This window comes from Mus pahari, chromosome 8 (genome assembly GCF_900095145.1).
Source record: "Mus pahari chromosome 8, PAHARI_EIJ_v1.1, whole genome shotgun sequence".
Classification (NCBI taxonomy): domain Eukaryota; kingdom Metazoa; phylum Chordata; class Mammalia; order Rodentia; family Muridae; genus Mus; species Mus pahari.
This window is the reverse complement of record NC_034597.1, coordinates 4,042,155-4,054,130: the sequence shown is the minus strand read 5'-3', so window position 1 is coordinate 4,054,130 and position 11,976 is coordinate 4,042,155. Positions and strand designations below refer to the sequence as shown.

Genomic DNA, 11,976 nt, shown 5'->3' with positions numbered 1-11,976 from the left:
GAGGAGAGGAGAGGAGAGGAGAGGAGAGGAGACAGCAAGGAAAAAGGAAGGAAGGAAAGAAGGGAAAACAGCTGGCCTTTGAGAAGCACTGGCTGCATGGACTGTATCATGACTTTCTAGTTAACAATTAGACTGGACCCCATCCACTGTAATCCATATCTAGGATTTCAGCCAGGAAAATGGAGACAGGTTCAAACTATGGATGCCTGAAAGGCCATAGTTCTCTTCAAAGAATTCCTGGGAAGGAGCAAAATCTACGAGGCTGGCTTGGCTGCAGTTTACCCTCAGGGAGCAGGACCAGGTTCTGATCAGACACACGCTTACAATTCAGCCTGCAGGGCAGAAGCCTGCCACACTGGCTGAAATGATGGGGTTGTGCTGTATGTTGAGACACAAGGTACATTGCTTTTGTAACCAACACAAGAGGCCACAGTTACTGCACAGGGAACAAAGTTCTCAATGTTTAAAGTGTTTATGGTGGTGTCCCCAAGATGAGGGGGGCTTAATCCCACTAAATGCATGCTTTTTTTTTTTTTGCTCTGGCAGCTCACACATGTGACACTAGTGACATCTGTGGGCTGGATAGCTTCTTGTAAAGAGGGTTATTACATACACTGGCACATTACCAGGATCCTGCCCTCAACTAGAAACCAGTAGCATACCGCTGGCAACAGTGACAATGGCCAAACAATCAGAAAAGATGATTGTTGTTCTCTGAGAGGTCGCAGGGCGGAGGGGTGGGGTGTCCCATCCGCCCCACTCTACCAATCTCAGTGACATCCTCAACAATGCCTCTTTCTATCTGCAATGGCAGGAATGAAGGGACTCTAAACAGACACTGTGCCCCTCCCTTTCGTTACCAGACTATTAAAACAATACCCTCCCCATGCTGGACTTTGCTCAGGAACTACTTGCTGGGAGAAGGAAAAGGCTAGAACCTGGTGAGCCAGAGAGGAGGTCTATTTCCCAACAAGAGATTTCTCTGCAAGTTAGACATGTATCTCCACTTGTGGAGGCCAGACAACCAAAGGTGTGACAACCAAAGGTGTCACTGCTCAGAAACTAATCACCCTATTTCTTTTGATACAAGGGCTCCCATTGACTGGAACCTTACCATTTAAGCTAAGCAGGCTACACAAGACGAGGACTTACATGCCACCATAGCTGGCTTTTTCCAAGAGTATGAGGGACCAAACCCAGGCTCCACATACTATATCAACTGAGCCATCTCTACAACTCTGCAGCTTCGAAGCTCCACAGCTCGACTGTGGAAAAGAGACTGAAGCCCGGACAGTGGTGATGGGTGGGGCCATACATGAACCAGTACCGTGGCTTAGCTAGGAGGCCTTCTTCCCTCTACTTGAGTATAAACTTCCTGTCAGAACCCTGACAATGGACTTGATCAGGTCTCCTTGTTCTATTTCCCAATGGGGCTACACTTTATAAAATATGTTTAATAGGCCTTTTGAGGACAAATGGCCCAGTCTACCTTGTTAGGGCTGCCAGAGCCTTGGCTCTGACCTTAATATTCCAATAACACAGAGTCACCTTTATACACGGCACATACAAAAATGATACTGGGCATGCAGAGCAATTTTTCCACAATAAACTGAAACTTTTCTTGGAATATAATTAGATACATGTAATGTAGATACATGTTAGGTCTCAAAGAAACCCTGGACAAATGGTGAGCTGAGTTATCTGCTACCATATCAAAGAGGCCTCTGGCCAGCTCACCTAGCATCACACAGTAACTGTGGCTCCTCCCAGCACTTCTCACCTGTCCCTCACCCAAAACCCCTCCCTCCCAGTGGATGGGCATCGCTTCTGGTCCCCAATTTCTCTTCCCTATATAATTCAGCCAATCTGGCTAAGTACCCTTCCGGGCTCTGCCTCCTGGCCTCTTGGCGTCTCCTAGCTCCCTCTCCTCTCCTTTTCCTCTCTGACTTCCTCTCTTGATCTCTGTTCCCTCCTCGGATGGCCCGGTTCAGTTTGCTGGCCATGCTCAGTCAGGGTCCCTCCTCGGATGGCCCGGTTCAGTTCGCTGGCCATGCTCAGTCAGGGTTCTTCCAGACAGCTCTGGCCGTTTCCTCCCTCCTGTCTACCATAACCCTCCTCCTGAGCCCTTACCCAGGAGCAGACATGCCCTCATGTTTCATTCCATACGAAAAGAAATAAGCTGACTCTGAGATGCTCAAACAGGATTACCAGGAAGAGCTAGTGTAAATAACTTTAGTAAAGCAAGCTATCGCAAAGTTTTACAGACACATTTGAGACAGAAGTGAGCAACTTTCATGTGCATATTTTACAGTTAAATTGGATCCAATTGCCTTTAATCCCTGCAACTTAAGTACCTCCAAATATACCACTGAGAACATCAACATGTTATCACAGTTTATGAAAGCAAGCTATGAACCAGCTGGGCATGAGGAATCAGCTTCACACAGGCAGGTTTACTCTCTAATGCCACCCGAAAGCCAAGAACCCAAGCAACTTGACCAGACAGTAAGTCTGGGCATCACCAGTACCACGGTGTATTAGTGTCATCAACTGACGGCACTCTTCAAGCAACAGAAAAGTCCAACAGACTTCGAAACTCGAAGCCTTCAAAGCAAACAGAGGTCTCAGCTGAACACAGTGTGTGCACGATGAACAGCCCTCGAGGTAGAGGGTGTGACTGCAGATGAAGAACACGCCCCCCTCCCCATCCTGCTATAGAGATGTTCTTTTCCAAGTCAGATTATAAGCAGAGTTCTTTTGTTCTGAATAAGCAGGTTTCAGAGCAAAGCTGGTAGAATACAATCCGGCCCTTCAACCTGCACTGCCAAGTGGAAGTGGAGGTGGGGTGAGACCAGAAGAGAAAGCCCACCCTTACAAACACCATGGAACTTTGATTCTAGGAAGCAGGTTTGCCATGTATAAATAAAGCTAAGACTTCTAAGAAGTGACTCATTCTATTCACAGGGCAGGAGGGCCCATTAAGTTGAAACTCTCCTCAGAATCATATAATTAGTGTGACCGGGAGAGGAAGTTTTACAGACGAGGGTGTACAGGGGAGATTTGGGTGCTACAAACTAATTAAACAAATAATAGAAAACATGAATCATTTTTTCAGAGTAGCTACTTCTGGTGTCTCTAGGAACAGTATGTAAGAGAGAGTTCTATGTCAGTGTAGGTGATATTACAATACACGTGAGCATGTGTATAAATATGTGCAGATATGCATTCATGTACGTATATGTTTTCATCCACAGGTTTTGACGTCTGATCCTTCAAGAAACTAGAGAATCCTTCTCAAGAGAAAAGAAATTGTCCATAAGGCCAGTCCAGAAACACTACCCTGCCCCAACGTTGTGTCTTGGGATTGCCTATAAAGGAATTCTTTGTGTTACCTTGTCTGATAGTGTAACTAGCTGTACCACCTGCTCTCTATATAGGGGGAAAAAAAATGCTACAGCCAGCCCAAGCCAAAAAGAATTTGAAGAAACAGATCTTAGTAAGTTGCCCTGCCCCAGTTGCCAGCACTTGCCCAGACATTACTGTACTCGCTTCCACAGTACACACCTAAATGAGTAAGAACTGACTCTTGGGAACCTCACAGGTTCCTGTACCCAGGGTCTCCCCAGACCTAATCATGTTTCCCTTTCTCTAACTACATTGTCTAGAACCTTTCAAATATCCATTGCAACAAACTTGGGAGATGTGACTAAGGTCTATGAGCTATACCAGAAAATTAATAATGTATAGGGGCCTCCGGAGACTCACAGGCAGAAACTTGTGACAGAAGTAGAGGTTGTGTGGTAGCAGTGAGGTGTCTGCAGGATCTACATAATCTCCACACAGAGGTAGTTCGGGGAGGAACAGACACGCAGAGCCGCACGTGGAACTTTCGGCACACTGCTGGGGTAAAAGCTTCACACATTCTTGAATCGAAAGTGGTCTGTGTCGTGAGAGTACAGGTGGAAATGCTAAGGTAGAACGCACTGTCCCACTGAACGCAAAAGCACTCCACTGCAGAGATACCAGCGCCTGTTCCAACTTAAATGAGTTCTCACACAAGGGTCATAAACAGGCTGGAGGAGTCAGGTAATATAGCTAATGCTCTATAAGTCATACATACATTTGAAATATGTGTATTTTCATTATGAAGAGGGTCCCAAATATTTATCAGACTATCAAAGCAGGACACAAATTGAGAAAAATTTGTTGCTGAAAATGATACTCTGTTACATGCTTCCTGTGATTAAAACAGTCCAGCATTCCATAGGGACTCCGTTTTATACAACCAAACACTACCAGCATATCTAGTGAGATCTGCCACAAACCTGTCAGGCTTAGCATATATGGATCAAGCCAAACAGCACATGTTATCCCCACAGAATAAAACTCAAACACACGAAGAAATCAAAAGAGGCTCACAATACATGTCATATGCCAGGTGACACTAATGAAGGTATGGTTTCAACAGGACTCCTCTGTCAATTCTATATATCAGTACCTTGGCCTTCTGACGGCCAGCCTGGCTTTGTGAAAAGATGGCCTCAAAATGCTTGAGGAATGAAGCAGTGCTACCATCAGTTCTAGGAAAAGATGACAGAGGCTCATCCCATCAATAGTCACATCCCGTGTCTCAACAGCTGGAATGGACCAAAATCCAAAACAAGCTCTTCAAAGAAAGTCACACCTCAGAGAAGATTCTGAGACTTCTTCCCACATCACCAGCCTTTCCATTTTCTAAAGAGTGACAAGAAAGTCTTCTAAGCATCACATAAAATGTCACCTTCACAGAAAAGAGGGCTTGAGCAGCAGACTGAAAAAAAAGACTGTGTCAAAGGGAATGAACAGCCCTAAGCAGGCGAAAGTTAGCATGCCCGTGGACACTTCACGGCTCTCCTCCACAGCAAAGGGACTTGTGCTCTCCACATAGGGTTTCCTGAGAGGAATGCAGGCAATGTCTGTCTAGCCTGCAGAATGACTGAGGTAAGGACACAGCCTCCAACAACAGGAATCCCAGGGACCCCCAGTTTCTCTCACCTCCACAGGAAACCTCCGGCCATTGACGCTATGCTCTGAGCCAGCGGAGCCATTGCTGTGGCCCCAGTGAAATTCCACCTTCTCAGCTTTGAATCTGCCAGGCAGTCCGGCACCACTCACAAAATAATCGTCTTTCAGCAGGATGGCAACTGTCAAGTGGGAAGGAAGGGAAGGAAAGAAAAGTGAGTTTTAAACACAAACTTAAGTTTTGTTGTTTTTGTTCATTGATACTTTCAGTCAAGTTCATGATTACCACGGTGTGGACCACTTTCTCACATTCCTGCGGTTTCAGTAAATAAGGTGTTGCTGCTATAAGAGGGCTCCTGGAGCACTAATTGGTTCTTGTTATATGGCACTATCCTCTGAGCTTTACAGCCACCTTCATCACAACAGCTGTGACTGCTTACAAGAGACTCCAGAGGTTGGGTTTGCAGGCCACTGGGGAAGAGGAGGGAGGGAGGATTATTGGACTACATGATCCCAGCCTATCCTTTCTGAGGCAGCAAACTGTATGTCATTCGGCTCTAAATACGCACGGCTCCCTGGTCTCAAAGGGTGCTAGAACACAGTGAACTCAAGAGTAACTGAAGTGGGAATTACAGCTGTGTACAGCTGTGGGAAGTCACCATGTACACATGTGGAGGTCACCCACATTCCTTCAAGTAACCAATCCCCCACGCTTTGTAAGTAAACCTAATAAATGCAGCAATTCCCCAATTTGGCCTCTGGTGGGCTTTATTTTGGTTTGTCACTGGTGTCCTTGAAGGAGGGGGATGGAAATTTGGTTACATCTCCCTATTGTGGCAAAGAGCTACCGCAATAGTTCTAAATGATCACAATTCCTAGGGTGTACTGGCTAGTTTTGTGTCAACTTGACACAGCTGGAGTTATCACAGAGAAAGGAGCTTTAGTTGAGGAAATGCCTACATCATATCCAGCTGGTATTTTCTCAATTAGTGATCAAGGGGGAAAGGCCCCTTGTGGGTGGTGCCATCCCTGGGCTGGTAGTCTTGGGTTCTATAAGAGAGCAGGCTGAGCAAGGAGGAGGAAGCAAGCCAGTAAACAGCATCCCTCCATGGCCTCTGCATCAGCTCCTGCTTTCTGACCTGCTTGAGTTCCAGTCCTGCATCCTTTGGTGATCAACAGCAGTATGGAAATGTAAGCCAAATAAACCCTTTCCTCCCCAACTTGCTTCTTTGGTCATGATGTTTGTGCAGGAATAGAAACCCTGACTAAGACATAGGGAGACTGAGAAATCCCATTTAATACTGAAGAGAAAATGGAAATGTTTCTAGAAAGCAAGATACTTTTGAAGCACTGGCTCTTGAGGCTGCCCCAGGATTCAGGAAACCAGACGAGACACATACAACAAGCCACATGTGACAGGCATGTCTCTTTGACTAAAACAAAACAAAATAAAAACAAACAACAAACACTAAGACAACAACAACCTTAGGCAAGTGAGCCCCCCAAAGGACTTGGAGACTTGTTCTCTATTGAGGCAACAACAGTGAACAGCCAGCCAGAGCTGTGGACGGCCATCTTCATCATTACTTCCCATACCCAGCAGTGCAGCGCACAACCTCATCAACAGTAATTCACGAAAATATTGGCCCATAATTCTATTTTCTCTCCTGCTTTCTTTAACTCCATGCATAAGAAAATTATGCTCAGTTCATGACAACCCATCAAAACATCCACACCACAAAGACCTTGACAAACTCAAACCCTAAATACTAAAAAAGGAGCTCTCTTCCTCGAACCCCAAGAACAGGAAGTCAAGAATCATTTGGATTTCCATTTCCATACAACTTTAGTTTATGCAAGGGGAATGCGATTATCTAAATTCATACAAAAGTTTCTCTTTTAAACTGCTCCAGGCTCACTCTCTTTTTTGTTCCCTCTAAAGTTGATTCATTCATTCATTTAACAAATTCTTATTGGCTGCTAAATACATGGAAGTTGCCAATCGATACACTGATTGGCTTAGGACCAAAGGCAAGCCTGTGCTGGTGAAGGGGAAGCACTCGGGCTCTCATTGTCTCCTCTTCCTAAAAAGATCCCAGTCACTGCCTTGCAGAGGAATCCTGCATGAGAATTAGGTTCACATAAAAGATAGGGACTAGACTAATGACCCATTTCTGAAACAGGGCAATTAGTCTCAGTGCTTTGCTATGGAAAGGAAGCATTAGCGGGTAGAGAAGGAGCCCCGATCACATCAATCCCCCTTTATTGCATTCAAAAGGCACTTGTTCACCAACTTTTGAAAAATACACAGCGAACGTTCAATTACTGGGACAGTGCATTAAAGGATAAAATGAAGTAAAAGCAAGCGTTTCTTGTGCCAATTAAACAAGCTATGGCATTGTTCCAGTGCTGCTCTGTTTGGGGCCATGCTTTAGAATAGAGGTCGGCACACTTTCCCTTTAATGGCCACTAGTAAATATTTTAGGATTTGCAGAGCATTGAGCCTCTGGTGGAGACCTGGTAAGATAGAAGCAGAAAGAGACCATATGCAAATGAATAAATGAAACTGCATTGTACAAAAACATTATTTAATCACATTGAAACTTGAACTCAATGGAATTTTTATGCATCATAAAGTATTATTCTTCTGATTGTGCATGTGTGTGTGTGTGTGTGTGTGCTTGTGTGTGTCTTCCTGTGAGCATGTGTGTATACTGTGAGCATCAGTATAGAAGTCAGAGGTTCATGTCAGCTGTCTTCCTCGATAGCAGCCCTTTCACTTATTTTGAGAGAGAGAGAGAGATCCTCTAGCTAAACCTGGTGTTCCCTGATTGGCTAGGCTAGCAGGTCCGTGAGCCCTGAGTCCTCTTCCCTCAATCTCCTCCCAGCACTGAGATTACAAGAAGGTAAGATCTTACTCAGCCGTCATACAGCTACTGGGAAGCCAAAGTCAGCTCCTCACCCTCGTGAGGCAAACACTTTACCCAGTGAGACACTTCTCCAGCCGCCTTCTGTTTTAGCCATTTGAAAATATTAAAACAGGTAGATGGCCTGCCACTACATGGAAGAATATTATCAAAATTATTATAAAGTTGAGCACATATAAAGTTATGTATTCAAATTGATGGGTATAAAGCTATTATAAAATACTTTCTAAAGTGCTATACAACATCTCCACGTGCCTTTCAGGTCAGTGCAGAAACACACAGGCACCCCCAGCAGTGTCTTAAGTGCTGTCGATTATTCTAGCCCGATATGATTTCTACAGATACAGTTTTGCTTCAGAAGCATGGAAGGAAAGACGCTGAGTGTGTCTTCTAGGCCACACCCAGGGACTCAGCATCATCTCATGAATATTTGATTCTACCTAAATCATTTATGTCTCTGTCAGGGGTCATTTTACTTGTTTTATATGAATAATTAAGGTATAATTAGGGAACTGTATAATCTGAAACATTAATCTCAGTTTTCATTTTATGGAATTTCTCACCAGACACACAGCATGCCCGTGTACATACGCCCATCCAAAAATAGCTTGTATTTTATTTACATTTTATGACACAGGGAAGAGAAAGCTTCCCCCGCTGTCTTGAAACAACTTTTATAAGGGCCAGTGATGGATGACAGCAATATTGGTGTGTCCTCAAGCAAGTTCCCGAATTCTCTGTGCCTCAGTTTCCTTCACTGTTCACGAGGCTAAAGGGCATCACTTTCCCAAAGCACCATATGCAGTGCTTGGTACCAGGCACAGACCTGGTCAATGGTTCCTGCCTGCTGTCAATCATTTCAGGAATCAAGGTTGGAGAGCAGGTAAGGTACAGAGGGGGAGCTGTAGCCACATAAATGTGACTCAGGGGCAGAGCACTTGCTAACATGTTCCAGGACATGGGTTTACTTACTAGCAAAACACACACGACAGAATTAAACCTGTTTCATTCATTCATTCATTCATTCATTCATTCATTCATTCATTCATTCACTTTACATCCTGATGGCAGTGTCCCCTTTCCTCCCAGTCCCTCCTTACATGGCCCCTTCCACCAACCCCCTCTCCATCACTTCTGAGAAGGGGGAGGTCCCTCCCAGGGAAGCAACCCTGGCACCTCAAGTCACTGCAGGGCTAGAATTTCAGTGTAAAGCCAAGGGGGCTGGGGCCCCGAGTGATAAACTTGGGGGCTGGATGGTCATTTTCAGTTTGCTCCAACACAGATTTTAATAAAAGACACTTTCTTTTACCAATTATTTCAATGTGCTCTTTTTCTTTGAAAAGAAAATCCCTGTTACTTATCCATTCCACTCTTTGTTTCAAAGGGAAGTATTAAACTAGAATTTAATAATATAGGAATCTTTGATTTATTTTCATGGATTATAGACTTAATTTTTAACAGTAATTCTGTGTCGAACCCCTGGGTTTTCCATTTATGATTTGAATACAACATTTTCTTTGAAAAATCACCATCTTCTATCAAAATAAAATGAGTGAACTTAAAGAAAAGAACTAAAGAGTACAAGACTGAAAAGGAGACGCAAACCAACACAAGTAACAGACATTACAGGGTGAACAGTCAATACCAGAAGACAATGATTTAAAATGGAACGTCTGTGAGGGCAGAAAACTTGGCCATTGAAATCCCAATTCCCAGTGTTCTTTATTAGATGCTGGGGCCTTTGGAAGGTGTTGATATCATAATACTGGAGTTTGCATGCATAGAAAGCGTGAGCAGGGAAGAGGCTCTGGCCCTTCCCACCCATGGACGACACAGTGAGAAGAGACCCTCTGGAACCAGAAATGAAAGTTTCAGCTGGAATGGACTCTGCAGATGCCTGGTTTGACTCCAGTCTCCACAGCTGTGAGAAACGTGTAAGCAAATCTTGGTGTCGTGTACAGTAACACAGCCTGAATTCACAAAGATAACAGGACAGATGGGGCTGGAAGGAACACACAGGGGAGTGAACCGCTTAAAACTTTCCCCTTATGTGGATCAAATGCTAACATGGATTGTGAAGCAATCAAAACTCATTAACAGAAGAAGCAGATGTCCAAGGGCTTCACGTTCCATGCTTTGGACGACCTGGAATTCAAGGCCCAGGTCCACACCAGCAGCTCCCCCAGAGCCTTGCTCTGACCTGTAAGGTTAAGGTCTCCCTCAACCACAGCAAGCACAGTGCCTCTTCAGGTCTATGTAGAACCAATGTCTAAGGTGTAAACTGCACTGAGCAGATAGTGTATCTTAGTGTCATTAATTTGACAGGAAACTCTGGGAGCTTTGCAGGGAGCAGCAACCTCCCGTGCACTATCCTGGGCATCATGCAGTCAGGCAGGGAGAGCTGTGGATAAGCATCCAGTGCATCATTCATATGCTCTGAAGTCTAAAATTCTTACGATGTGACTACAATGAAAGCACCAAGGCTAGGAAAACTCAAGTGAGCAGAATGGCCTCTTCCCCTTGTCATTATTGATGTGAACTATGCATCTACAAATGTGTTCACTGCCACCAGGCTCTTTACACAGATAAAACGATGCTTAAAGAAGGTCTATTGTTTCTTTATATGTATGGGTGTTTGCCTGCAAGTATGCATGAGCACTCTGTTGGTACCTGAAGGAGCCAGAAGAGAGTGCGGGATTTCCTGGAGTACAGATGGGTTTGAGCTGCCACCATGGTTCTGGGAAGCAAACCTGGGCCTTCTGCAAGAGCAGCTGGTGCTTTCAACTACTGAATCAGCTCTCCAGCCCCTTACAGGCATTTCTTGAAGATAATGGCAATAGGTGTAATGGTATTTTCAGTTGCAGGAAAGAACATAGGCAAGCAAAGCCAGTAGATCAAATATAGTGGGGAAAATGGAAAAAGCACCCTCTACGTCAAACACATTTGCTATGTGTCCCTGGTGCAGTGGTTTAAAACAATACAAAAGTCCTCCCATAGTTAAAAATCACAGGAGGAAAAGACTTATTAGTATATTTCAGAAATCTCATGGAAGCTTTAAAACCAATCACTGTGACATTAATGCCAGAACAGCAAGATTGCACTGAAGCAGCACTGATAGGAGCAATGTCTTTTCATCTTAGGGATGGCATAGCAGGACTAACTCAGACAGCCATAGCTCCTGGGGAAGAAACAGAGGCACTATCTGTCTTACAAAGGATGTTAGACAACTTGTCTGAAGTGAGCAAGGCGCTGCCCAGATGCCATATGACTGGCATAAGTCATACACCGGATAAGACATAGATATGGTGATCACAGGAGCAAAGCCAGATCCAAAGACTAAGACTGTTTTATATGAAGCTACTGCTTCTATGTAGTAGGCAGCTTTAAATATTAACTTCCTGTATTCATATTTCAATATCCAGAGACAATCTATTTTACAGATAAGTGACCTCAAAGTCTATGGAAGGGGAATACTTCTTAGATTTACTTTCTGGAAATATGAGGTTTGTAAAAATACTTCTAGAGTCAATAAAATATGCTTAAAAATAGTGATTTATAGGCTAGGGATATAAGTCAGTGGGAGAGAGCCTGTCTGGTGGTGCACAAAGGCCTGAATTACATCCCTTACATCACAAAAAATAATAAATGGGGGGAAATTAATGATTTAAGAAAGTTGAGATTATTTTCATTATCTAGGTATGAAAGACAGATATGGTTACAGCAAGGACAGACCACTTGGCTTATAACTTTTTCTGATAATTGTACATGCACATCTAGTTTTAAGAAATATGTAAAGATAATATGCCTCCTTTCCCTATATTCCCCCAAAACAACACCTCAAAACTCACAACATGTTCTCAAAATATATCCCCAACTTACCTGAGTGCTCCAGATTATGTCTCAGTATGAGTCACAGGAAATTAGTATCTCATGTTAAGAAGCTATAGATCTGGCCTCTGATCTGGCATCATCTGTATTCATATCAATTGTATGAACTGAGACGATCCAAACAGACCCCTCTGGCTGTGTATTTCTTCCACACAATATT

General features: G+C 44.0%; 1 protein-coding gene across 2 annotated transcripts in view; it reads right to left on the bottom strand.

Moving 5' to 3' along the window:
• Nucleotides 1–11,976, bottom strand: part of Ptprg (protein tyrosine phosphatase receptor type G) — a 677,472-nt gene that overhangs the window by 266,081 nt on the left and 399,415 nt on the right. For both annotated transcript variants that reach the window (XM_021204227.2, XM_021204228.2), the window contains exon 4: nt 5,035–5,183. In XM_021204227.2, coding sequence (XP_021059886.1) covers nt 5,035–5,183 — 149 coding nt within the window. The remainder of the gene's footprint in view (nt 1–5,034; nt 5,184–11,976) is intronic.